This window comes from Panthera leo, chromosome D4 (genome assembly GCF_018350215.1).
Source record: "Panthera leo isolate Ple1 chromosome D4, P.leo_Ple1_pat1.1, whole genome shotgun sequence".
Taxonomy (NCBI): Eukaryota; Metazoa; Chordata; class Mammalia; order Carnivora; family Felidae; genus Panthera; species Panthera leo.
In genome coordinates, this window is record NC_056691.1 from 32,419,096 (window position 1) to 32,439,662 (window position 20,567).

General features: G+C 38.5%; 1 protein-coding gene across 10 annotated transcripts in view; it reads left to right on the top strand.

Moving 5' to 3' along the window:
- The window catches only part of KDM4C (lysine demethylase 4C), a 432,720-nt gene that overhangs the window by 148,566 nt on the left and 263,587 nt on the right, over positions 1–20,567 (top strand). The window contains exon 10 of one of the 10 annotated variants that reach the window (XM_042914128.1): positions 415–2,280. The exons of the other annotated variants lie outside the window; for them this stretch is intronic. Within the exon in view, the coding sequence (XP_042770062.1) occupies positions 415–456 (42 nt within the window). The 3' untranslated portion in view covers positions 457–2,280. Of the gene's footprint in view, positions 1–414; positions 2,281–20,567 lie in introns of those variants that run through there. 10 annotated transcript variants of the gene reach the window in all.

Here is a 20,567-nt window from a genome sequence, read left to right on the forward strand (position 1 = left end):
TATATAAAGAACTGCTGAGTCTTAATTCATTAGTAATTACAATGGCTAGTATCCAATGAGTCTTTATTTTGTGTCAGGTATAAAACTTCACTTATGCTAATTCATCTAATTTTTACAACTGTTGTATAAGATAGGTAGTATTACTACCCCCATCTTACAAGGAGAAATGGGTGCAGTTGAGATTCAGTCCACATTTAAAGTAGAAAAACTGGGTAAAAGGCAATTCATCAAAGAAGAAATATAGTAAGCTAATAATCACATAATAATCACATTAAGGTCACATAACCTTAATCTAATCTTGTTAGTCATAGGAGTGCAAAAAGGTGAGTGCTGTTTCTAACCTCTCACTGGCTAAGGAGACAAATGAAAACATCCACTGTTGTTAATGCCTATGCAAATTAATACAATCTACAGGATGCCCACGCCATCATCCTTGGAAATAAATGTGTCCTGTGACCATGCAATCTACATCTGGGAATTTGTCCTGTGGAAAACATGAGAAAGTTGCATGAAGGCATATTTATTTGGATAGTCCTTACAGTGTTGATTATGAAACTTGAAAAATTGGTAGTAAGTAAATGTCCAACACTCTGGGATGGTTGAATAAATTACAGGACATCCATGATGTGCTGATCAGCATGAAAAATGACGCAGGTGTGTAAGTATCAATATAGGCAGGCATTTATAATATACTGTCAAGGATTAAAAGCTTGTTACAAAATAGGATGTTTTCCTTTTTATGTTTGAAAGTACACATGCATTCTGAATTATAGAAAGGTATTCATTAAATTTTAACATCATCATCTTTGACAGGATTTCAGTTTTCTTTATTATTTCTCCAGCAACTGAGTATTACATGCACAGTTAAAAAATTATGTTTGTTTTTAAAAAGAACTGTCTTATTGTATCTTGCATGTAGTTATGGATTTCAGAGTACTGAATTTACTTAAAATTAAGTGTACATCTGTTGGTGAAGTGCTTTTAAAATGGAGGCAAAAAGGCAAGAGCAGTAGCTTCAGAAAATATCCAAGATGAAGAATTTGATAGATCAGGGTATACATACTTGACTAGATTTGAGGCTTTGGGTAAATTACTTGTTTTCAGCTTCAAAGAGGAGTGTAAATATCAATAATCCCTGAGTGCATATAACTGTATATAATATCTGGAGTGATGACTGTGAGCTGGTAAGTTAATGATTTTGATGTATTGCATATCCTGATTAAGAAAGTAAATAAGTCTATTAGGGAATTTTAGAATTAATAGTGTCAAATAGTCGAAAGTCATGCCCATTCTTCTCATGGTACATTTTACTTCCTACCTGTGCTAGGTAAATCAGGTATGTTTAGTAATGTTAGTAGTTGTATACAGATGTTCATACTTCAAGCAAAAGCAAGGATTTGACAAATGTCCTGGATCTCTAAAATAATTTATTAGATCTTGGGTTCCTAATTAAAAAAAAAAATTGTTGTTGTTGTGGAGGTTTTTTTTTTGAGGTATTTGAAAAATGTTCATAAATATATGAAACTGCTTGACCTAGCTGGCTGCTTCTGGTCATGCATAGGCTCACAGCGGCTGAGGGAGGGAGGTGGCAGGGGCTGGACACTGTCCCTGGAGAAAGGAAACCTCAACCCAACCCAAACCCCTCTCTCCAGCTCTGAGCTTTTAAGTGCTGTGACTCTTCTTCAGTGTCTCTTCCCAGCTTTTGTTGGGGCTCTGGATCAGGTTTCTAGTGTAAAAGTCTGTGAATGAGTAAGGTGGGAACCTGGTCCTGAAATTCCGTGTCAGCTGATCCTTCTTTTTTCCAGGTTTTCCTCAGGAAATTGGGACAGGATGGGCAGGTGAAAGGTGACCTTTGAGAATAGGTTTTCTCAAGGTGCATGCAGCGTGGGGAAGGGACTGCACCGTGCTTTCCTGTGACCTGTCAGCCTTATTCCTCCTCCAACCCCACTCACTCCAACTCTTCCTTTCTTGCCATCTCTCACTTCTTTATAGCCATTTTCCAAGAATTGTGCCACTTCTTCCCCATTTGATGAACACTGTGTACTGTGAGTCTCAGCTGTGGCAGGCAGCATTCTTGACCCCTCACGTGCAGGTTAATAGGCCTCCTGTCTGTCTTCTGGGATTGTTCTGCAGAGTACATGGGAACATTTAGTGCTTGCACTCCTTGCACTGCCCTGTGAGCTACTGTTCTCTGAGGAAGAGTTATAGGAGCCCTGGCCATCCTAGAATTCACTGCAGAAGGAACACAGATACCATAGCCAAACACAGCAGATCAAAACAGAAAAACTTTAATATATGTGAATGGAGTATGTTGAAGGTACAGAAAACCCATGTACAAGATTGGCCCCTTTTCTAGCTGAAGGGTAATAGGCTTGGGCATAAGCTTATCAGTAGACTGTAAGGAGAGATAGATTGTGTATATGTACAGCTTTGTGTGATAACTAATTTTTGTTTTGCAGTAGTCCAAAGACATTTCTCTTTAGGAGAGGAGGTGTTTCTTTCCTATTAATTTGATTCTAACCAGGATAACATGTAGTAGTACCTTCCAAACTGGTAGTTGCCCTCAGAGGTATATGTGTATATTCCCTGTGAATTATAGTGGTATTCTTACCTTTCTTTTTGTACTAATTTTGATATAGAAATAAGAAGGAAAGAATACATGTTCTCACCAACATTTCTACTATTGATGTTTCAAGAATTATGAATTCTGTTTTTGGACTTTTTTCATATGATAACTTTCTATATTATTGCAAACCAGTGGATATTTTCAGTATGTTGAGAAATTTAACAAAACAAAAATAAAAAACAAAATACTAGCTATTTCAGTCCTTCCTCTGAAAAGAAATGGAATGTGAAGGTTGAAATGCTTGAGATACAACTTTAGTTCAGTAACTGACAGTTTAACTTCTCTGTTTTCAAATAAACAAAACATCAGCACTCATACTGGGAAAAATAAATGTACAGATTTCTTAGTAGGTAATATAGTTTGATTGTATTCTTTTAAAATTAGCTGCCCAAGGATATGAATTGAAAAATAAAAATTCTGGCATGAAAATGTTTCCCTAGTATTAAAATTTAAATGCAAGCAAATTGGTTTAAAACTTTAAAAACACACACACAACTGTTTAGGTATTCTTAAAGCATATTGTGAAACACACATTTATTGTAATGTAATGCAACATTTGTGGAATCTAATGAACTGTCTTAGGCTCAAGTTTGCAAAATGGATTTTTATGAAGCATATTCGTTTTTAGTCCATGCTTTGTGCTAACTGGGGAAGAATACATGTCATATTCAAAGTGCTTTCCAGTGGGATTGGTGAGAGGCAGGTAATTATTTGGCACCTCCTCATGAAGGTGTGGGTCAGTGGCCATAACCTTCCCTTGTGGGTGGGCAGAGCTGTCTCACTTCTGAAGGTGCCTTGACAACCTGCCTGTCTGCCTGTCTGCCTTCCTTCCTGTCTTCTTTTCTTCCTTTCCTTCCTTCTTATCAGTGAAGCTAACACTTGGGGAAAATTGGGCAACTTTTACTTTATTATGATAATGTTTATAAACAGAATTGTTAAATTCCCATATGAAAATTTATACAGTTACTACTAAAAACAAATGACTGTATCTGACATGCCCCGAGGCCAGCTGATGTCCAGTTTGTGCAATATTCAATTTAACATATTACTTGTTGAATGTAGGAAAAAAAGATAGCATAATAGTTGTGTACAGGTAATAAATTAAAGGTCAGGATGCTAAGAACTCTTTTAGGAGCAACCACACTTTCTCCTTTTCTATTTGAATTTTATCCCATTGTCTTTATTTGCAGTTCAGAACCCAGTTCTTATCTTTGTTTATAACATTTCTAATTTTCCTATTCCAAGTAGGTTTGTCTAAGAAAGTGAGAAAAGAGTATATTATTCCCTGGTCCCTTGTAATAATACCCTTATGATGTGCCATATACTTTTGGTAAAATTAATGTTTATAATGAGGAATGAAGAGGTATTGGACTAATTTATGGCTGCTTTTTGACATTAAAAAAACATAAGAATTATTCAGATTTCTTTGGGTATGTTTTTGATTTTGCTAACATATTTTTCTATGTTGTAAGGATTTTTACGTATGAGAATGGGCCACAGATATGAAATTTTGGAGTTAATTTAACTTTGTTTTCAAAATTAACATCCTGAAAGTACCTAGAATGGTAGAATTATGAGGTACTTGTTAGTTTAGGAAAGTTACAAGCTTTTTTACTGCTTTTAGGATATATCGTGTTATTAATTTACTAGAATGCATCATCTTTTATTTTTTCTTGTGGCCCAAAATATGCAAGAGGCACATAATCTGTTCCTGATGTTTAGATTTTGCAAAATAAGTATTCTCTTATCCTTCTATGAGCATGTATTAGGTTCTTCACATCTTCATGAGGGGTTAGGGGATTGCATAGTAAAAGGGATAGGAAAAAAAAGAAAGTGACCTTCCTCTGAAGCCATCCTGTTTAGTGTATTCTTTTAGCTACCAGCATGATGAAGGACTGGAGATGCTTGTCACTCTGAGGTTGGGGGTTAAATTCCCTTTCAATTCAAAAGAGATAGAAAATGATTGTGATAGTATAGTCATTAAGAAGTGATTGTCCTCATTGTATTTGGCATTTTTTAATGCTGTTTCATTGCCAAGATTTGATTGTTTTTAACTCTTAGGAAAACAACAGTATTTGGGGAAAAGCCATTTGTCTCTCTCAACAATAAAGAGACTTCTTGATTTTGTTTTTCTTTCTTCCACTGGTGCAGCAACTTATATACCTTCCTTGGACCTCATTGTAGCTTTAAGCATAGTAGGTATACATTGCATCAAAGATTATAGCTCTCGAAGAAAAAGGAAGGAAAGGGCCAGTTAAACATGTCCAGTTTCCATTGTAAGCTGTTGGTTAATAGAGCTAACGTTATCAGCTTGTGTTAGTGACAGGATCTATGCTAGGTGTGAGAAGCTCACAGATACTTTTTTAGCATTTGAATATGCAACAGTCTGGATTGTTTATCGCTGATTAATGCTGTAACAAAGGTACAAGGTAATATGGGAGTACTAGCTGGGGAAAGTTTAATTCCAACATGGCAAAGATCTGAAATGTTTTGTGAAAGAGCTGATATTTGAACTGGTGGAGATTGGATGGGGTTTTTCAAGTACTGGTTCATAATTTGGTGTCTGAAAGAGGGTATCAGCAGCTTGAGTAAAGTCATGGAGGCAAAACATGGTAGGATGTTTTTGACAATTGTCTCTGTGTGGTTTGAGATGTAGTACTTTTATAATGGTAGGTATAGCTAGGCTATGAAATAACTTGAATGCTATATAGAGAAATTGGGACCTTTTAATTCTGTAATGTGGAGCCATTGACTGTTTTTGAGAAGAGGTTCAATAAACCCTTTATAAAACACAGTGGTGAAAATACAACAATAGGTATGTTTACAATTTTAATGTTTTTTTCTAGTTTTTGGCTAGTTCTTTTGACCAAATAAAGTTTTTGACATTTAGTCAGGAAAGTTCCAGTTACATGCAAGGTAATTTATATATGGGAATAAAGTATGAATAAAGCCAGGTCTGGCCCATGAAGAGCCTTTAGCAGGATGTTTCATTTTATTTCTATTTTAAGAATTGAATATTGCATACTTATTAAGAAGACTGTGTCTTCCAAAATAAGAATGCTTTTAGAAACAGACCCAAATACAGAGAACAAACTGGTGGTTGCCCGATGAGAGGACCAGTAGGAGGATGGGCAAAATGGGTGAAGGGGAGTGGGAGACACAGGCTTCCAGGTATGGAATGAATAAGTCATGGGTATGAAAGGAACAGCATAGGGAATATAGTCAATGGTATTATCATGGCTTGTATGGTGATGGATGGTCGTTACATTTGTGGCTACCATAGCGCAATATATAGAGTTGTCAAATCACCATGTTGTATATCTGAAACTAATGTAATAGCATTTGTCAACTACACTTCAACTAAAAATAAACAAAATAAGTCTGTATTTTTAAGAAATTTTGATCATCTTTGAATATTTTCCTTTTTGGCCAAATAACTTTAAAGCAGTGTGTTTTCCTATACTTGGTGGATGGCCATATGATTGAAGATTACAGTGGAGACATCCTAGTTCCATTTATTTTTCTCTCTCATTTTTGGGATATATTACAAATGGGATATTCATGTTTCACACATTAGAGATTAGTTAGATCATCAAGCTTTTTGTTTGTTTAGTGCAAGAGGTTTAAATCATTTACTGTAATATGAACTATTTTCATTGGCTGCAGTGACTTGGAGATGTCAGAGATTAGGCATGAAGTGAAGGATTATGAATGTTCAGAGGAAGACTATGAGTATGTTCAGAAAGGCCTGGGCAAATCATTGTTGTGCAGCTCCTGCCTTGACTTCCTCTCTTCCAGTGATCTTGTCCCTGCCTGACCTCAGTCATTCTTGTGGTCTTAATATTTGCACTGTCTTCCTATTCCCAGCTTTAGGCATCTCATCCTGTGACATCCATCCCTTGTCTCTTCAGTTCATTCCTTCTACTACCCCAACTCCAGCATACCCTTGAACCCCAGCAGGCAGTGAAATCCATTGATCCTACTTTTCATGGTTGCTCATCTTCTTCATGCTCTCACTTCCTCCTCAGCAGGTTATATCCTATCATTGTCATCTTTCTCTTGGTTACACGGCATAGGTCTTCTCTCACTTTGTCATATCCCCTTCTGGTTCTGCTCATGTATCTCCCTGCTCTCCATGTTTGTCCCCTATGCAGTCAGCTGTGACTGCGGACAAGCACACAGCCATCCCAACTGCTCTTCCCAGATCCAAGACCTCAGGTTGGCATTTTACAATGCCTGGCAGTCCAGGCATATATCCTAGTTCCCCTCTTGTCTCCATCCTCATTTTCTGCTAAATGCCTTGCTTCGTATTTCAGTGAAAAAGTAGAGAACTTCCACAGATTTCCACCAGCACTCCTACCTGCCCACTAGCATTAGGGCCAATATCCTCGATCTCCTGCTGTATTACTTTGGATAAATTGTTTATCCTTCTGTTTGAGGCCACTTGTGCACTTGACCCCAGCCCCTCTTATACCTTCAAGAACATTGCTTCAACAGTTCCTCACTCTTGTTCCTGAATTGTCAGTTTTCTCTTCACCACTGAATCATTCTCATCATCATACAAGCTGTTGTCTCTTTATCAGAAAGACTCATAATCCCTCTTCTCATCATACATTTTAACCCCTTTTCTTTGCTCCTCTTTTTAACAGTACTCTTTTTTTAAAAGTTTGTTCAAAGAGAGAGAAAGAGTGAGAGAGCAAGAGGGGGATGGGCAGAGAGAGAGGGAGGGAGAATCCCACCAACTGTGAGATCATGATCTGAGCTGAAATCAAGAGTCAGACGCTCAACTGACTGAGCCACCCAGGCACCCCAACAGGTCTCTTTAAAGGAATTATATATATTTGCTCATTCAATTTCATTTTTTCCCATTATCTCTTTAACTACTGCACTCTTTAATCCTCTCCATGTTCTAAGAACTGTTTTTGTCAAAAGCCCTTGAAGCATCTTCTTCCCTTGGTTTCTGAGGACACTGCATATTTTTGATTTCCCTCCATGTTATCCAGCTTTTTCTTCTCAGTCTCTTTTGTTGGTTTCTTCTGTCTCTGAAACATCATAACATTGGAGAACTCTAGGGCTCAGTACTTAGGTTTTTCTCTTTTGTCTATACTTGCTCCCTTAGGATTGAATTCAGCCTTATAATTAAAAAAATTTTTTTTAACGTTTATTTATTTTTGAGACAGAAAGAGACAGAGCATGAATGGGGGAGGGGCAGAGAGAGAGGGAGACACAGAATCGGAAGCAGAAGCCTTATAATTTTAAATATCATCCCTATGCTGATGATTGCTGACTACTGATTTTATACCTCTAGCCTGGACTTTCCCTCTGAACCCACACACTCCTGCCAAGTAATCAAGCTGATTACTGCACTTAGATGTCTAATAGGCTTTGCAGAATTAAATAAATCCAGTAACTGCTCTTCAGGGTTTCTACATCTCATTTAATCACAACTCTATTCCTCTAGTTGCTCAGACCCAAAACTCTGGAGTCTTTATTGATGTCTCTCTTTCTCTTTAATTTCACATCCATTATCTCCACAATTCTCCACCTTCTAAATCTATCTGAAAGTGACTACTTCTCACTACTCTCACCACTACTACTCTGGTCCAACCACTATTATCACCAATCTGCACTATCCCAGGAACTCTCAAACTCTCCCTGCTTCTGTTGATTCTTTTTTTTTTTTTTAATTTAATTTAATTTTTTTTTAATTTACATCCAAATTAGTTAGCATACAGTGCAACAATGATTTCAGGAGTAGATTCCTTAGTGCCCCTTACCCATTTAGCCCATCCCCCCTCCCACAACCCCTCCAGTAACTCTCAGTTTGTTCTCCATATTTATGAGTCTCTTCTGTTTTGCCCCCCCTCCCTGTTTTTATATTACTTTTGTTTCCCTTCCCTTATGTTCCTCTGTTTTGTCTCCTAAAGTCCTCATATGAGTGAAGTCATATGATTTTTGTCTTTTTCTGACTGACTAATTTCACTTCTGCTCCTGTCGATTCTTAATTTAGAGGCCAGAGGGATGCCTTTAAAATCTTTGTTCATATTACACACTTCTATGCTTAAAATCCCTTTTCAATGACTTCCCATCTTGCTTATGTTAATATTTAAAGATATCAGGTACACAAATGCTACATGATCACTCTTCAGCCAACATACATTGTCTCCAGACACAGACACTCCTTATCTTCCTGACTCCTCTACTACCTCTCTGCTGCTTGACCATTAAGCCCCATGCTTCTTCCCTGATGCCCCTGGATTCTAAGATTCCTTTGCTAGAAATGCCCCCATTCCACATAGCTTGTTCTTTCACTTCCTTGAAGTATTAACTCAAATGTCACATTTTCACTGAAACTTAAATTGGAATCTTCTCCACAATCCCTTTTCTCCCTTACTAGTGTTATTTTTCTCCTTAGCACTTTATCATTTGACATGCCCTTTTGCTCATTTATTTATTTTTTGTGTGTCTTCCCCAACTTGAACATAAGCTCTATGGAAGTAGGATTTTTTATCTGTCTTATTCACACCTGTATCCTCAGTACCTAACACCATAACTTGGACATAGTATGTACTTAGTAAATAGTTACTGAATGAATGATTACAGTGACAAAATAAATGGTGAATATCTTAATCTACCACAAGTTAGCCCAATCTTAGCTGAAGCTGGTAAGTTTTTGTGAATGTCCATCCAATCTCAACTTTTACTTTTTGTTTTATAACTAACATTGAATATTTCTAATTTCTGTTGCCTTCAAAGAGTGCCCTTCACCAATGTCCAGGGCATGTGGTTAGAACTATTATAGTTAGGATCATAAGTAAAATGACCATTTTGCACTATTCCCTACAATAAGTTCTATATTACATTTATCAAAGTATAGCTCTCATTTGCTATGAAAATAAGGGGTAGAATTCCTGGAAATAGTTAGCTAACATCTTCAATCAATAAGCTTTCAACATTTCCAGAAGTGAAATTTAAAAATCTTGGTCAGATCTTTTCACTGGCAGCAATCATTGAACTTCAGCCTGAAATAATAAATGGGATGCTTGGCTCTCCTTCCCAGGTTCTAGCCACTTGAACTGTGCACTAGCTACAGAAATGGATAGTATATTAGATTTATTTCCAAAGTGATATTTCTATATTAACTTAAAAGATGTCATAGGAAGATTTCTCAATAAATCCTCTTATTTCTTGTTTTATCTTATGCTTTAGATTCTCAGGTATGACTTTTCTTCTCTGCAAATCAGTCTATTTTATGGGTATTTATTTGGCAAAGCCTGTGTGATTTAATATTTTTACTCTGTACTAGGTTTGGAAAGTGTTGTCCCCTCCCCTTCTACCTGGTGACCAAGATTATAGTTACATAATAGCTCTTTCATTACCATATACAGAGCATTTGAATCAGATTCTTAAAATCTTTTAGAACTTCTTCAAAAAGTGTTGCACTGATGCTGTATCTGACTCTTCTTTCTGATGAATGTGACCAAGAGTTAGGCTAGCAGTGTGGTTCTACCTGTGGTTTTATTGAAGTGTTTTTTCCTTTGTGATGTTGGATTATTTACACTGATCTTATAGTTTATTGAGTGGTTGGTTATCTTCCAAGTGCAGTTGGAATCTCTATAGTCCCCATATACATTCACACTAATCTCTATGGTTAGAGTTTAGAGTTCAGATGTATATTGTTAGTGAATTGTATTATTGGGTTATGTGAATGAGTGAATGAGTGATTACAGTGGCTGAAGGAAGGATGCAAATTTTAACCTTCTATTGGATTCCAAGAAATGTCTTCTTGAGTTTATGTGTTAGGGAGCCATCAGGTGACTGAGCATAGTCAGAATAGCCAAACATTGTGGGCAAGTTCTGAGTCTTGTGGACTTTGGTATCTCACCCACTTGCTTATAATTAATGACCAAAGAAAAAGATGTTTATATAACCACATTGAATGGTTCTTTATCTTTGTTGTTGGTTTTTTCAAATGCTTTCTGTGTCAATGACTACAGAATCCACAATTGTCTGGTTAGGGGCAGGGAATGAAAAGGGTACCACTTTGTCTTCCCAGGCATGTCAGTTTTTATTCTATTTGTAGGAAAAATAGGAGTCCTAGAAGAAAGGGGTGCTTGTGCCTGCTCTATCCTTGCAGGTGGGGCATGCGACTCTTCCTCTGATATTTGGAAATTTCTTGGGAATTTTGGGGAACATTTCTCAGCATGTCTCCCTCAGGTGCCTTAGGCAAGACCGTGTTTCCTTCTCACCAGTCTCAGATTTGGTAATCTAGAACCCTCTTTCAGATAGATGCTGACTTTCTCCTTTTTTTTTTTTTTTTTGAAAAATCAAGCTATGGTTTATATTTAAATGCAAAATCACAACATATAGATGCTTGAGCTTTTGTTTGTTTTAATTCATCCTGACCAAGTGTGGGAACTAGTTTGATACACTGCATAGTGTTGATGTTGGATGGCTTGTATTTGTGCCTCCAGGTCTGTTTTGCACAGGTCTCCACCCTGCTTTCTGCCCAGGGTTGCTGGTGACAATCACCATGGACTCTGTAGCCCTCTGGCTTCTAGTTGGATGAAGGCATTGGGAGCAGGCAGGAGGGTAGGGCTGAGAGTGGGATGGGGAGGGGAGCAGAATGAGGGTGCAATCACAGCAGTTGCTTCAGGCCATCCTCCCAGGTAGTCTCCTTCTGGATTCTGGTTATTACCTTCTCAAGTATTGCATATCTAGCTTCATTGAAAACCCTGCTGTTCTCTGGCCCAGGGTACCACTCTATCTCTTCTGTTTCTTCATGCCCTGTGCAAACCTGTTCCATCCTTAATTAAGTCCTTCTCAAATGATTCTAGTGTTTACTATTTCACCTCTTTTCTCCTGGGGTCAACTTATACCATGTTGACCCAGGAAACTCTTACGGAATTTGTCAGAGGGGTTCGTATTAAACATAAAAACTGAAAATATTTTTCCTAAAAACTATTCTGTTTTTGTGTCTCTAGATTCTGCTTTGCTGTTAATATGGATACAAGATAGATTGCCTACTATATCTATTTTTTTAATTAAAAATTATAGGTGGTGGAGAATTTTGTTGATCAGAGTAAGGCCTTCAGCTCACTCTAATGTGTCTGGCGCTAGTTCTTTCTCTTTAAAAACATATTTTAGTACCAAAGCTGGAATGTTGATGTTTTGTTTTAGTGAGTCTTAGGCGTCCTACTTTTGAAATTCTGAAATGAACCAGGTATATGACAATGAATATTCAAGGAAACCTGTATTCTTTTTACTATTTAACTTTCTAAACCTTTTATTGAAGGTTCAGCATTCATTTTGAAACTTGCAAAGTATGGGTTATTGATCACAGAGCATTCATTGTTTCTTCTTTAAACTCTTCCATCAATGCCCAAGTTGTGCTTCACTGGGACTTGTTATGATCGTATGTAAACATTCCAGGATTGTTACTGTTGGTGGCACATCTCACATGATAGCTGTGAAAGAGCTTCTGATGGAATAATTGATATATGAACAGTATTGTAGGACTATTCATAGAATAATAAAATCTAAATCTAAATAAAAATAAAAATAAAAATGGATCAAATAAAAGAAATACAAACTTTAATAATTTGGGTTTCCTTGCTTTCTTTTGTTCAGGATAAGCTCAATTCCAGAATTCTCCTTACCTGCTATAGTAGAATGATGGTTTATCATGGGCTCCTTTACTGTTTTTGGAAAAATGCTGTTATAAAACATGTTTTTAAAGACATTTTTACTTTTTCTCTCTTTTCTCCCAATTAACATGCAGATTATTTAAGTTTTTTAGTGAGATTCTAATTCAAATCTCAATTGAGAGGCAAGATTTCTCTAGTTGAGGTTCAAGTTCAAAGTCAAGTTTTGGCTTCAGTTTTGATTTTGTGGTAGCTGAAATGATGTAGTACCACATCTTGAGAAATTTAAAGTTTATATCTTATAAAAGAACATTGGGGTTTGGAAAGGCCCTGTTTTAATGTTGAGTTGCAGTCAGTCTTGGGTACTGGGATTACCAGTCTCTGAAGTGGAAGTTTGCAGATGGATCCTTAATGGACCCTGAATTCCCCTTCTCTGGATTACCAGTGTGCAGTTTCAGAGAACAGCCATTATGAAGGATCAGATCTTGTGGTTAGAGACAACTCTATTGGTAGCATGGCTTCATTTTGCTTTTACAAATGACCTTGTGATCAGCTGGCGACAGAAAAATGAAGTCCTTCTCTTTGATGGTGGCTTGCTGATAAGCCAGGTTTCTCCTCTTTGTGAGCAAACTAATCAGTGTGATGGCAAGTGGGTGTTAGGCATTGGGTCTTATAAGGAAACATTTCCCCAAGCTGTAGGCTTCATCTGGGAGAGGCATCTGTGGTGGTAGTGGCAAAATAAAACTGGCCTTGTCAGAATTTGATAGGTCCACTCACGTCTTTCAGCTTCAATCTTCTCATTGTTTATATGAGAATGTCTGTAAAATGTGTTGGTATTAAAATTAAATGAGCAAATATAAGGGGGTTCATAAATATAAACAAGTATGAGATGGCATTACAGTAGGAGATGTAGAGAGAAAATCAGCAAAAGAGAGATGAAAATAAAAATGGAAGAGAGGAAAATGTTAGTTGAAAGGTGGAATCTTATTTTCTGAGTGTTTGCTTTCATTTTTTGCTTTTATAGGATTTTGTAGCCAGTTTTTGCATAATCAAAATTATTTCATGAGTGGCTCATTGCAGCAGTTACAGTATGAAACTGATTATATACCTCTCAATGAGAAGCCACCGGATCTTTCCACTATTAACGCCAACCCTCCTTTATGTCTCATTTTGCACTCTAGGGTGAATAAGGCCTGGTGCTAAGAACACATGCTGAGAAAAACAAATCAAATGCCTTCAAACATTATTTATCACAGATACAGACTAGGGAAATGGATGTTTAGAATTCTAAAATAGTTGGAATATGTTCAGTAGTTTACACATTATTAGAAGTCACATGTTGTGACTTTATTATAGGGATTTAGAATTTGTAGCTTAGCGTTATAAACCCTTTTCAGATGATCTGGTCATTCTCAGTTGTATTGGTGCCTTTAATTGTTGCTCAATTTTGTTTTCATAAACATGCCAGTAGTATTGCTACATGTAATTAAGTATATACGTGTTCATTTTCCTTGTGTTATTTATATAATTGATGGAAAATATATTGGGTGACTATAGTTTTTTTTTGGTAAAATTAATGCAGAATTTTCACCATTAGACTAAAGAGCCTAAACTCTTTAGACTTTTATACTTAATAACACTGCTGAGGGGCGCCTGGGTGGCGCAGTCGGTTAAGCGTCCGACTTCAGCCAGGTCACGATCTCGCGGTCCGTGAGTCGAGCCCCGCGTCAGGCTCTGGGCTGATGGCTTGGAGCCTGGAGCCTGTTTCCGATTCTGTGTCTCCCTCTCTCTCTGCCCCTCCCCCGTTCATGCTCTGTCTCTCTCTGTCCCAAAAATAAATAAAAAACGTTGAAAAAAAAAATAAAAAAAAAATAACACTGCTGAACATTTTTTTAAAATTTATTTTTATTTTTACTTATTTGTTTTTTAAGAGAGCATGCATGAGCAACGGAGAGGGACAAAGGGACAGAAAGAGAGAGAGAGAGAGAATGAGAGAATGAGAATTCTAAGCAGGCTTCATGCTTAGCATGGAGCCAGATGCAGGGCTCAATCCCATGACCCTGGGACCATGGCCCGAGCCAAAATCAAGAGTTAGATGCTCAACTGACTGAGCCACCCAGGCGCCCCACCTCTGATCATTTTTATCTAGACTGTAAGGTGATAGTGATAGAGGAATTGATGACAAATGACATTAATTAGAATATGGGATGTATCAGACTTACCTCCCAAAGTAAGAAGTTTCCCTTTGAGGTGGTCATCCATCCTCTCTGTGGAGGCTTCCTGGCCCTCTCAAGGCATTCTGTTATTTTGTCTGACTACGCCACTGAAACTGGTTGAGTTATTGGCTTGTACTTTACCCAAACTCAATTTTAGCCTTTGTTTTCATCTTATTTGACTTTTCCATAGCACGTGACTGCTCTTCCCATCTTGAAAAACTACCTTGTCTTGGCTGCCACACCCTCACACTCTTGGAAGGAGTTGCTATACTTATTGTCTCTATTTCCTCACTTCACATTACTTCTTCAGCACACTTACACCGGACTTTCAGAATAGCTTTTATCAAGATCTTCTCTGGCCAGAGCCATTAGTCAGTTCCCCATCCTCATTTTATTCAACCTCTCCATCCTTGAAACATGATCTTCTTTTCTCCTCATAACACCATACTCACCTCTGTTTTCTTCCAACTCTTTGGCTATTTCTCAGGCCTCCAAATACTAGAAGGTAACAGAACTCTGCCTTTGGCCCTCTTCTTGGTCTTTAAGGTCTTTATTGATTTAGCTATTTGTCTTATCTATACTAGAATGTAAGCCTCTTGTGAGCAGGCACTGTTTTCTGTCTTGTTTGTACTTTTATCTCCGGTGCCCAGAAAAAGCTGAGATAGTAGGTGCTAGCTGATTGGCTACACTTTCCATCACTCTTCACATGATATGGATTTGAGTGTCCTAGGTCCCTATAGTTTTCCCAAGATTGTAGTCAGTAGTTCTGTGATCACTTTGAGCATTACTTTAGTATCCTGGAGTACTGTTCATATCTCACTCACTCATGTTCTGTTTCCCACTAAGGATACTACCTCTTTGTAGCAAATAGAAATTGGAGTCTTTTGCTGTGTTGCTGGTGCCTCCATCATTATCCCCCGTGATTAGTCACTTTGCTTGTTGTGGTGTTGCCTACCCATTTCTTTTCATTCACCTTTTATTTTTTATTTTTATTTTTTTTAAATGTTTATTTATTTTTGACAGACAGAGACATGGCACGGGTGGGGGAGGGGCAGAGAGAGAGGGAGACACAGAATCGGAAACAGGCTCCAGGCTCTGAGCTGTCAGCAGAGCCCGACGTGGGGCTCGAACTCACAAGCTGTGAGATCATGACCTGAGCCGAAGTCGGACGTTCAGCAGACTGAGCCACCCAGGTGCCCCCAAACATTCACCTTTTAACTACCTTGGGGGGTGATGGTTACCCTTGGCTCTAGTCTCCCTCTTAAAATCTGTCAGATTACTCTGAGAATGCTGAGAATAATCTGAATTCCTTCATGAAAGGATTTTGAGCCAGGAATCCCAGCTGCCAGCATTCTTTAAGTCACTGTTTCCTGCGACACACATTCAGGGCCCTCTCAAGTTTGTCTGTAGCCCATTTTCCAGGCTGTTGGCCCAGCACTACCTATAACCTGTGCTTTAGCAAAAATGAGTTACCTTGTACTCCACACCTGTGCTTCTTCATCTCCCTGCTTTGCCTTGTGCAGTTACTTGAAATATGTTCTGTGTCCAAGCTCTACTTACTTCAAGGCCTTTTCAGCTGCCTCGGTTTGGTGAAGATTTATCTGCTCACCTTAAACTTGAAGTAATCTCTCTCTACTCTGAAATTCCTAGTTATCTTTGCCTTAATTATAGAGCTTAGACTTTTCTTTCTTGTGTTTGCTTATGTCTGATATCTCTTGTAGGTCATTGAAGACAAATGCTTGGCCCTTGCCTTGTGTTCAATAAATATTGAAGGAATGAAAGAGACTTGGACTCATTTAAAGAAACTAAATGCCCTTTTACTATTTACTTACCTATCCTGGGTGTCAGATCTCTTTTAATTGTGTTTATTCTTCCATTTCCAAGTTAATAACAGCTAACATTTGAATGTAATGCTTTACTTTTCACAAAGCAGTGTACATGTTATCCTGTTTGACTCCCCCTCACATCCCCTCAACAGTTCAATAAGGAGATATAAGCTATAGAACAGGATAGAAATCAAGGTGCAGAGGCTGTTCCTTTAGTTAAGTGGCTACTTTGGCTATTCTGCCCCAGTCACTGGTCCCGAAACTTATCCCTTCTATTGAGTTGACTCTTCTTAGCAGCTCCATTTTATGGAGTTACCTGTTTGAAGTTACCCAGCTGGTATCTCAGTCAGATTTGCAACCCGAATTTGAGGTATGGAAGAAGGGAGAATAGCATGTGGGTGCCAAAAAAGAATATGTAAGAAATTTATCTTTACTATTTTGAAGACGTTGTAGAGGTTTTCTTTTAAATGTTTTCCTTAGTTTTTAAGGATTAAAATAGACTTGATTTCTACAACCCTCTGTCACTTCTTTCTTTTATGGCTCATAAGAGTCTCTTTTCTGAAATGTCATTAATTTTACTGGCCCCTGAAGGATGTTACTCACTCTTAATGAGTCCTGAGGGTCTTTGGGATATTAGTCTCATTTTAACTCTTCCTGGCATAATTGGATCAATGTGATGTTTTTGGCTTAATTGGTTTCAGTTTGTCAGAGGAGAAAGACATTTTCCTTGGTGCTGTGCTGTGTCTTTATCTCCCAAGACTCCTCACAGAAATAAAATTTTTCAGAGTCAGCAATTCTTGAGCTCTCCTAGAGGTGTTAGATACAGCCACTGGTGGGAAATTGTCCAGGGCAGCCAGAGGTAGGTTATTTGGGATATGTGTGTTGAATTTTCACATCCTCAAAATAACTTCTTCCCCATTCTGTCAGTATTTACAGAATTGTCTACATGAGTTGTTTCTGTAAATTTCTATATAATCTTTTTATATAGATCCTTTCATTTTTTAAAATGTTTTTATTTATTTTTGAGACAGAGAGAGACAGAACATGAGCAGGGGAGGGGCAGAGAGAGAAGGAGACACAGAATCTGAAGCAGGCTTCAGGCTCTGAGCTGTCAGCACAGAGCCTGTTGCGGGGCTTGAACTCACAGACTGTGAGATCATGACTTGAGCTGAAGTTGGATGCTTAACCGACTGAGCCACCCAGGCTCCCCTTCTTTCATTTTTTTTTTTTTTTTAAATTGCACACCTAATACAGAGAATGCCTAGAAAGTAAAGCAGCTGTTCAATTTAGTGGCATTTACTTAAAAACATTTTTTGAAGGTTCTACACAGTGCAATTCCTTTGTATATCTCAAGCAATTAGTATTCTTTTGTTGTAAAAAGATGATATCCAGTAGTACTTTCACTTTTGTGTGCATACGAAACTTGGAGTAACTGTATAAAATGTAGAAGTTGGCTTCCACTCCTCTGCACATGCATTTTGTGGCAAGCATCTTAGAGTATTCTGATGCCTGTAATCCTCTAAATACATATTGAGATATGTACACTACTGCAGTCTTATCCTTTGCCTGTGACTACTGTCATCTTCTGTTAGAATCCTTCAGGATACCACAGGCAATTACAGTTTCCTGACATCCTGGTCTGCAGGTGTTTGATCCCCTGTAATGGGTGCAGCAGACATTGCTGGATACTTACCTTGTTTTACCATCTAGGTCACCCCCACCCTCCTCCCTGCTACCTGCAGTGTGAAACTAACATCACCTCATTATAGTAGGTTTATAGTTGCTCAAAGTGGTATATATTGAACAAAATGATTTTCATGAGAAATATAGTGGTTAACATTTAGTGATACATAACAAATAGAGCTGTGAGATTTAAAGTTAAAAAATGGTCATGGTAATTAATGTTTTACTTAGAAATACTTTTCATTAGTTAATAAATATACTTTTATGCACTCAATAAATGACCGTCAACTAAACATTCATGCTTGATAATAATTTTCTCCATATTAGTAAATATTATTCTTGAATATTAGTTTCTTGGGGCTGTGGATGCCAGTAAGCACTATCATATCTTAATTGAAGTCTTTTCTGGGAAAAATGTTTACTGCAGAGCTAATATAAGAATTATATCAGCCTATAAGAAAATAACCAATTAATTCTCTAAAGGTACTGCCAATTACAAATAAATCTTAAGTAATATTGTGGCCAGGGCCCTGGCTGGACGCTTCAGGGTAGACAGAGTTGCTTGAGAACAGAACAGGTACTTGAGGTTTAGCAGGCAAATGAGTTCCTATATGTGTAGCTATCACTAAATCACTCATGCCCTGAAGAGTACAAATACTGTGAGAGAGATTCCATCATAGTGTTTGGGGATTGAGTAAGAGGGATGAGTTGGATGCCATCAGGAAAATACTTCATGAAAGATGTTGGATTCTAACAGATATGTGGGTACACAATTGGTGGGGTCATGTCCATCAGACAAAAAGCTGCAGTCAAAGTACAGAGAAGGGAAAGTATATGATGTGACCTGTGCCCATCCTGGTTCTCTGGTGCATAGACTTTGGGAAATAAGTTTTGGGAACATATTCTTATGGCCTACAATACAGGGCTTTAAGGAGGAATTTTGAAGCAATCCATAAGCCTAGGAATACCCAACTCCCCCCCTCCCCACTCTCCCGGGCCCCTTTTAATCCCTCAGTTTGGGGCCCTCAGGAAGAAGTTTGTTGAAAAAGTGTATGTTTGGGGGGAGGAGGGGAAGATGGCAGTGGAGTAGGAGGACCCTAGGCTCACCTCATCTCACGAATACAACTAGATTACTATCAATTCATCCTAAATACCCCAGAAATTGACCTGAAGACTGGTAGAAAAAACTCTACAACTAAAGGGAGAGAAGAGGCCACATCAAAAAGGTAAGAAGTACGTAGGTGCAATTTAGGAGAGAAATGGATTGTGCCCACCAAGGTAGGGAGGGAGCCATCATTGCAGAGAAGAGGGAGAGACGGGAGTGCATGGGGAAAATGAATCCCCATAGCAATTGGATTGGAAAGTAAGAGGAGCTGAATTTTGTGAGTTCTGGCAACCAGCACGGCTTAAATCCTGGAGTTCTAAAGGTTAGTGGGCTTGGCTCAAGTAGTACCTGGAGAGCATTGGGACTGCTTTTGGAAGGAAGGCAGGCAAACAACCTGTGGACATACAACATGGAAACAGAAATCTCAAGAGTGTGTGGGGCATATAGTGGGGAGGTTATTTGCTCTTCTTGGAGTGTGTCCCAGAGAGGCAGCATTCACAGAGACCCCTTTGGAAACAAAGGAATAAGCAGGTACCATTTCCCTTCCCCACCCCTCAGCATAAACTCAGAACTACCTAACAGGAATCAGCCTAGCTCTGACACTTGCTAAATAACTTGTTTACACCAAGCCCTGCCTACCTAACCCCTGCTTTGGTGGAATGACCCTTCCTAGTCATGCTTGCCTCAGTCCCACTACTGCAGTTCCCTTCCCCCAGAAGTCCAGCCCAAACCCCCATCAAAACCTCGTCTTGCAAACTGGGAGGTTTGTGGAGCCTCAATTCCAGTGGTGGTGGTGATAGGTCTCATTTCACAGGCAGACCAGAGTACACCTAGTTAAAATATGACACATTCAGATTAGGGACCAAACACTGTCCACAACAGGCAGAGAGACAGAGACTCTGCAGATGACTGGCCTGAGGGACAAAATTGCAGAGCACATGCAACACACATTAAAAACACTCCTGGAAGTGCCAGGCCCTAGGGAACAGAAGATATTACATGGCATGGCACTACAAGACATCTTCAAAAGGCCATTACCCTCAAGAACAAAAGATGTAGCTGACTTTCCTAACACACAGAAATGGGCACAGAGACTTAGACAAAATGAGACGACAGAGAAATTTGTCTCAACTGGACAAGGCCACAGCCAAAGATCTAAGTGAAAGATACAAGTAATAGGCCTGATTGGGCTGCCTGGGTGGTTCAGTTGGTTGAGCATTCAACTTTGGCTCAGGTCATAATGTCCTGGTTTGTGAGTGCAAGCCCCACATTGGACTTGCTGCTGTCAGTACAGAAGACCACTTTGGATCCTCTGTACCCTCTCTCTGCCCCTCCCCTGCTTGTGCTCTCTCTTTCTCAAAAATAAACATTAAAAATTAAAAATAAGTAAATTAAAAAAGTTTTTAATGTTTATTTGTGTGTGTGTGTGTGTGAGAGAGAGAGAGAGAGAGAGAGACAAAGAGACAG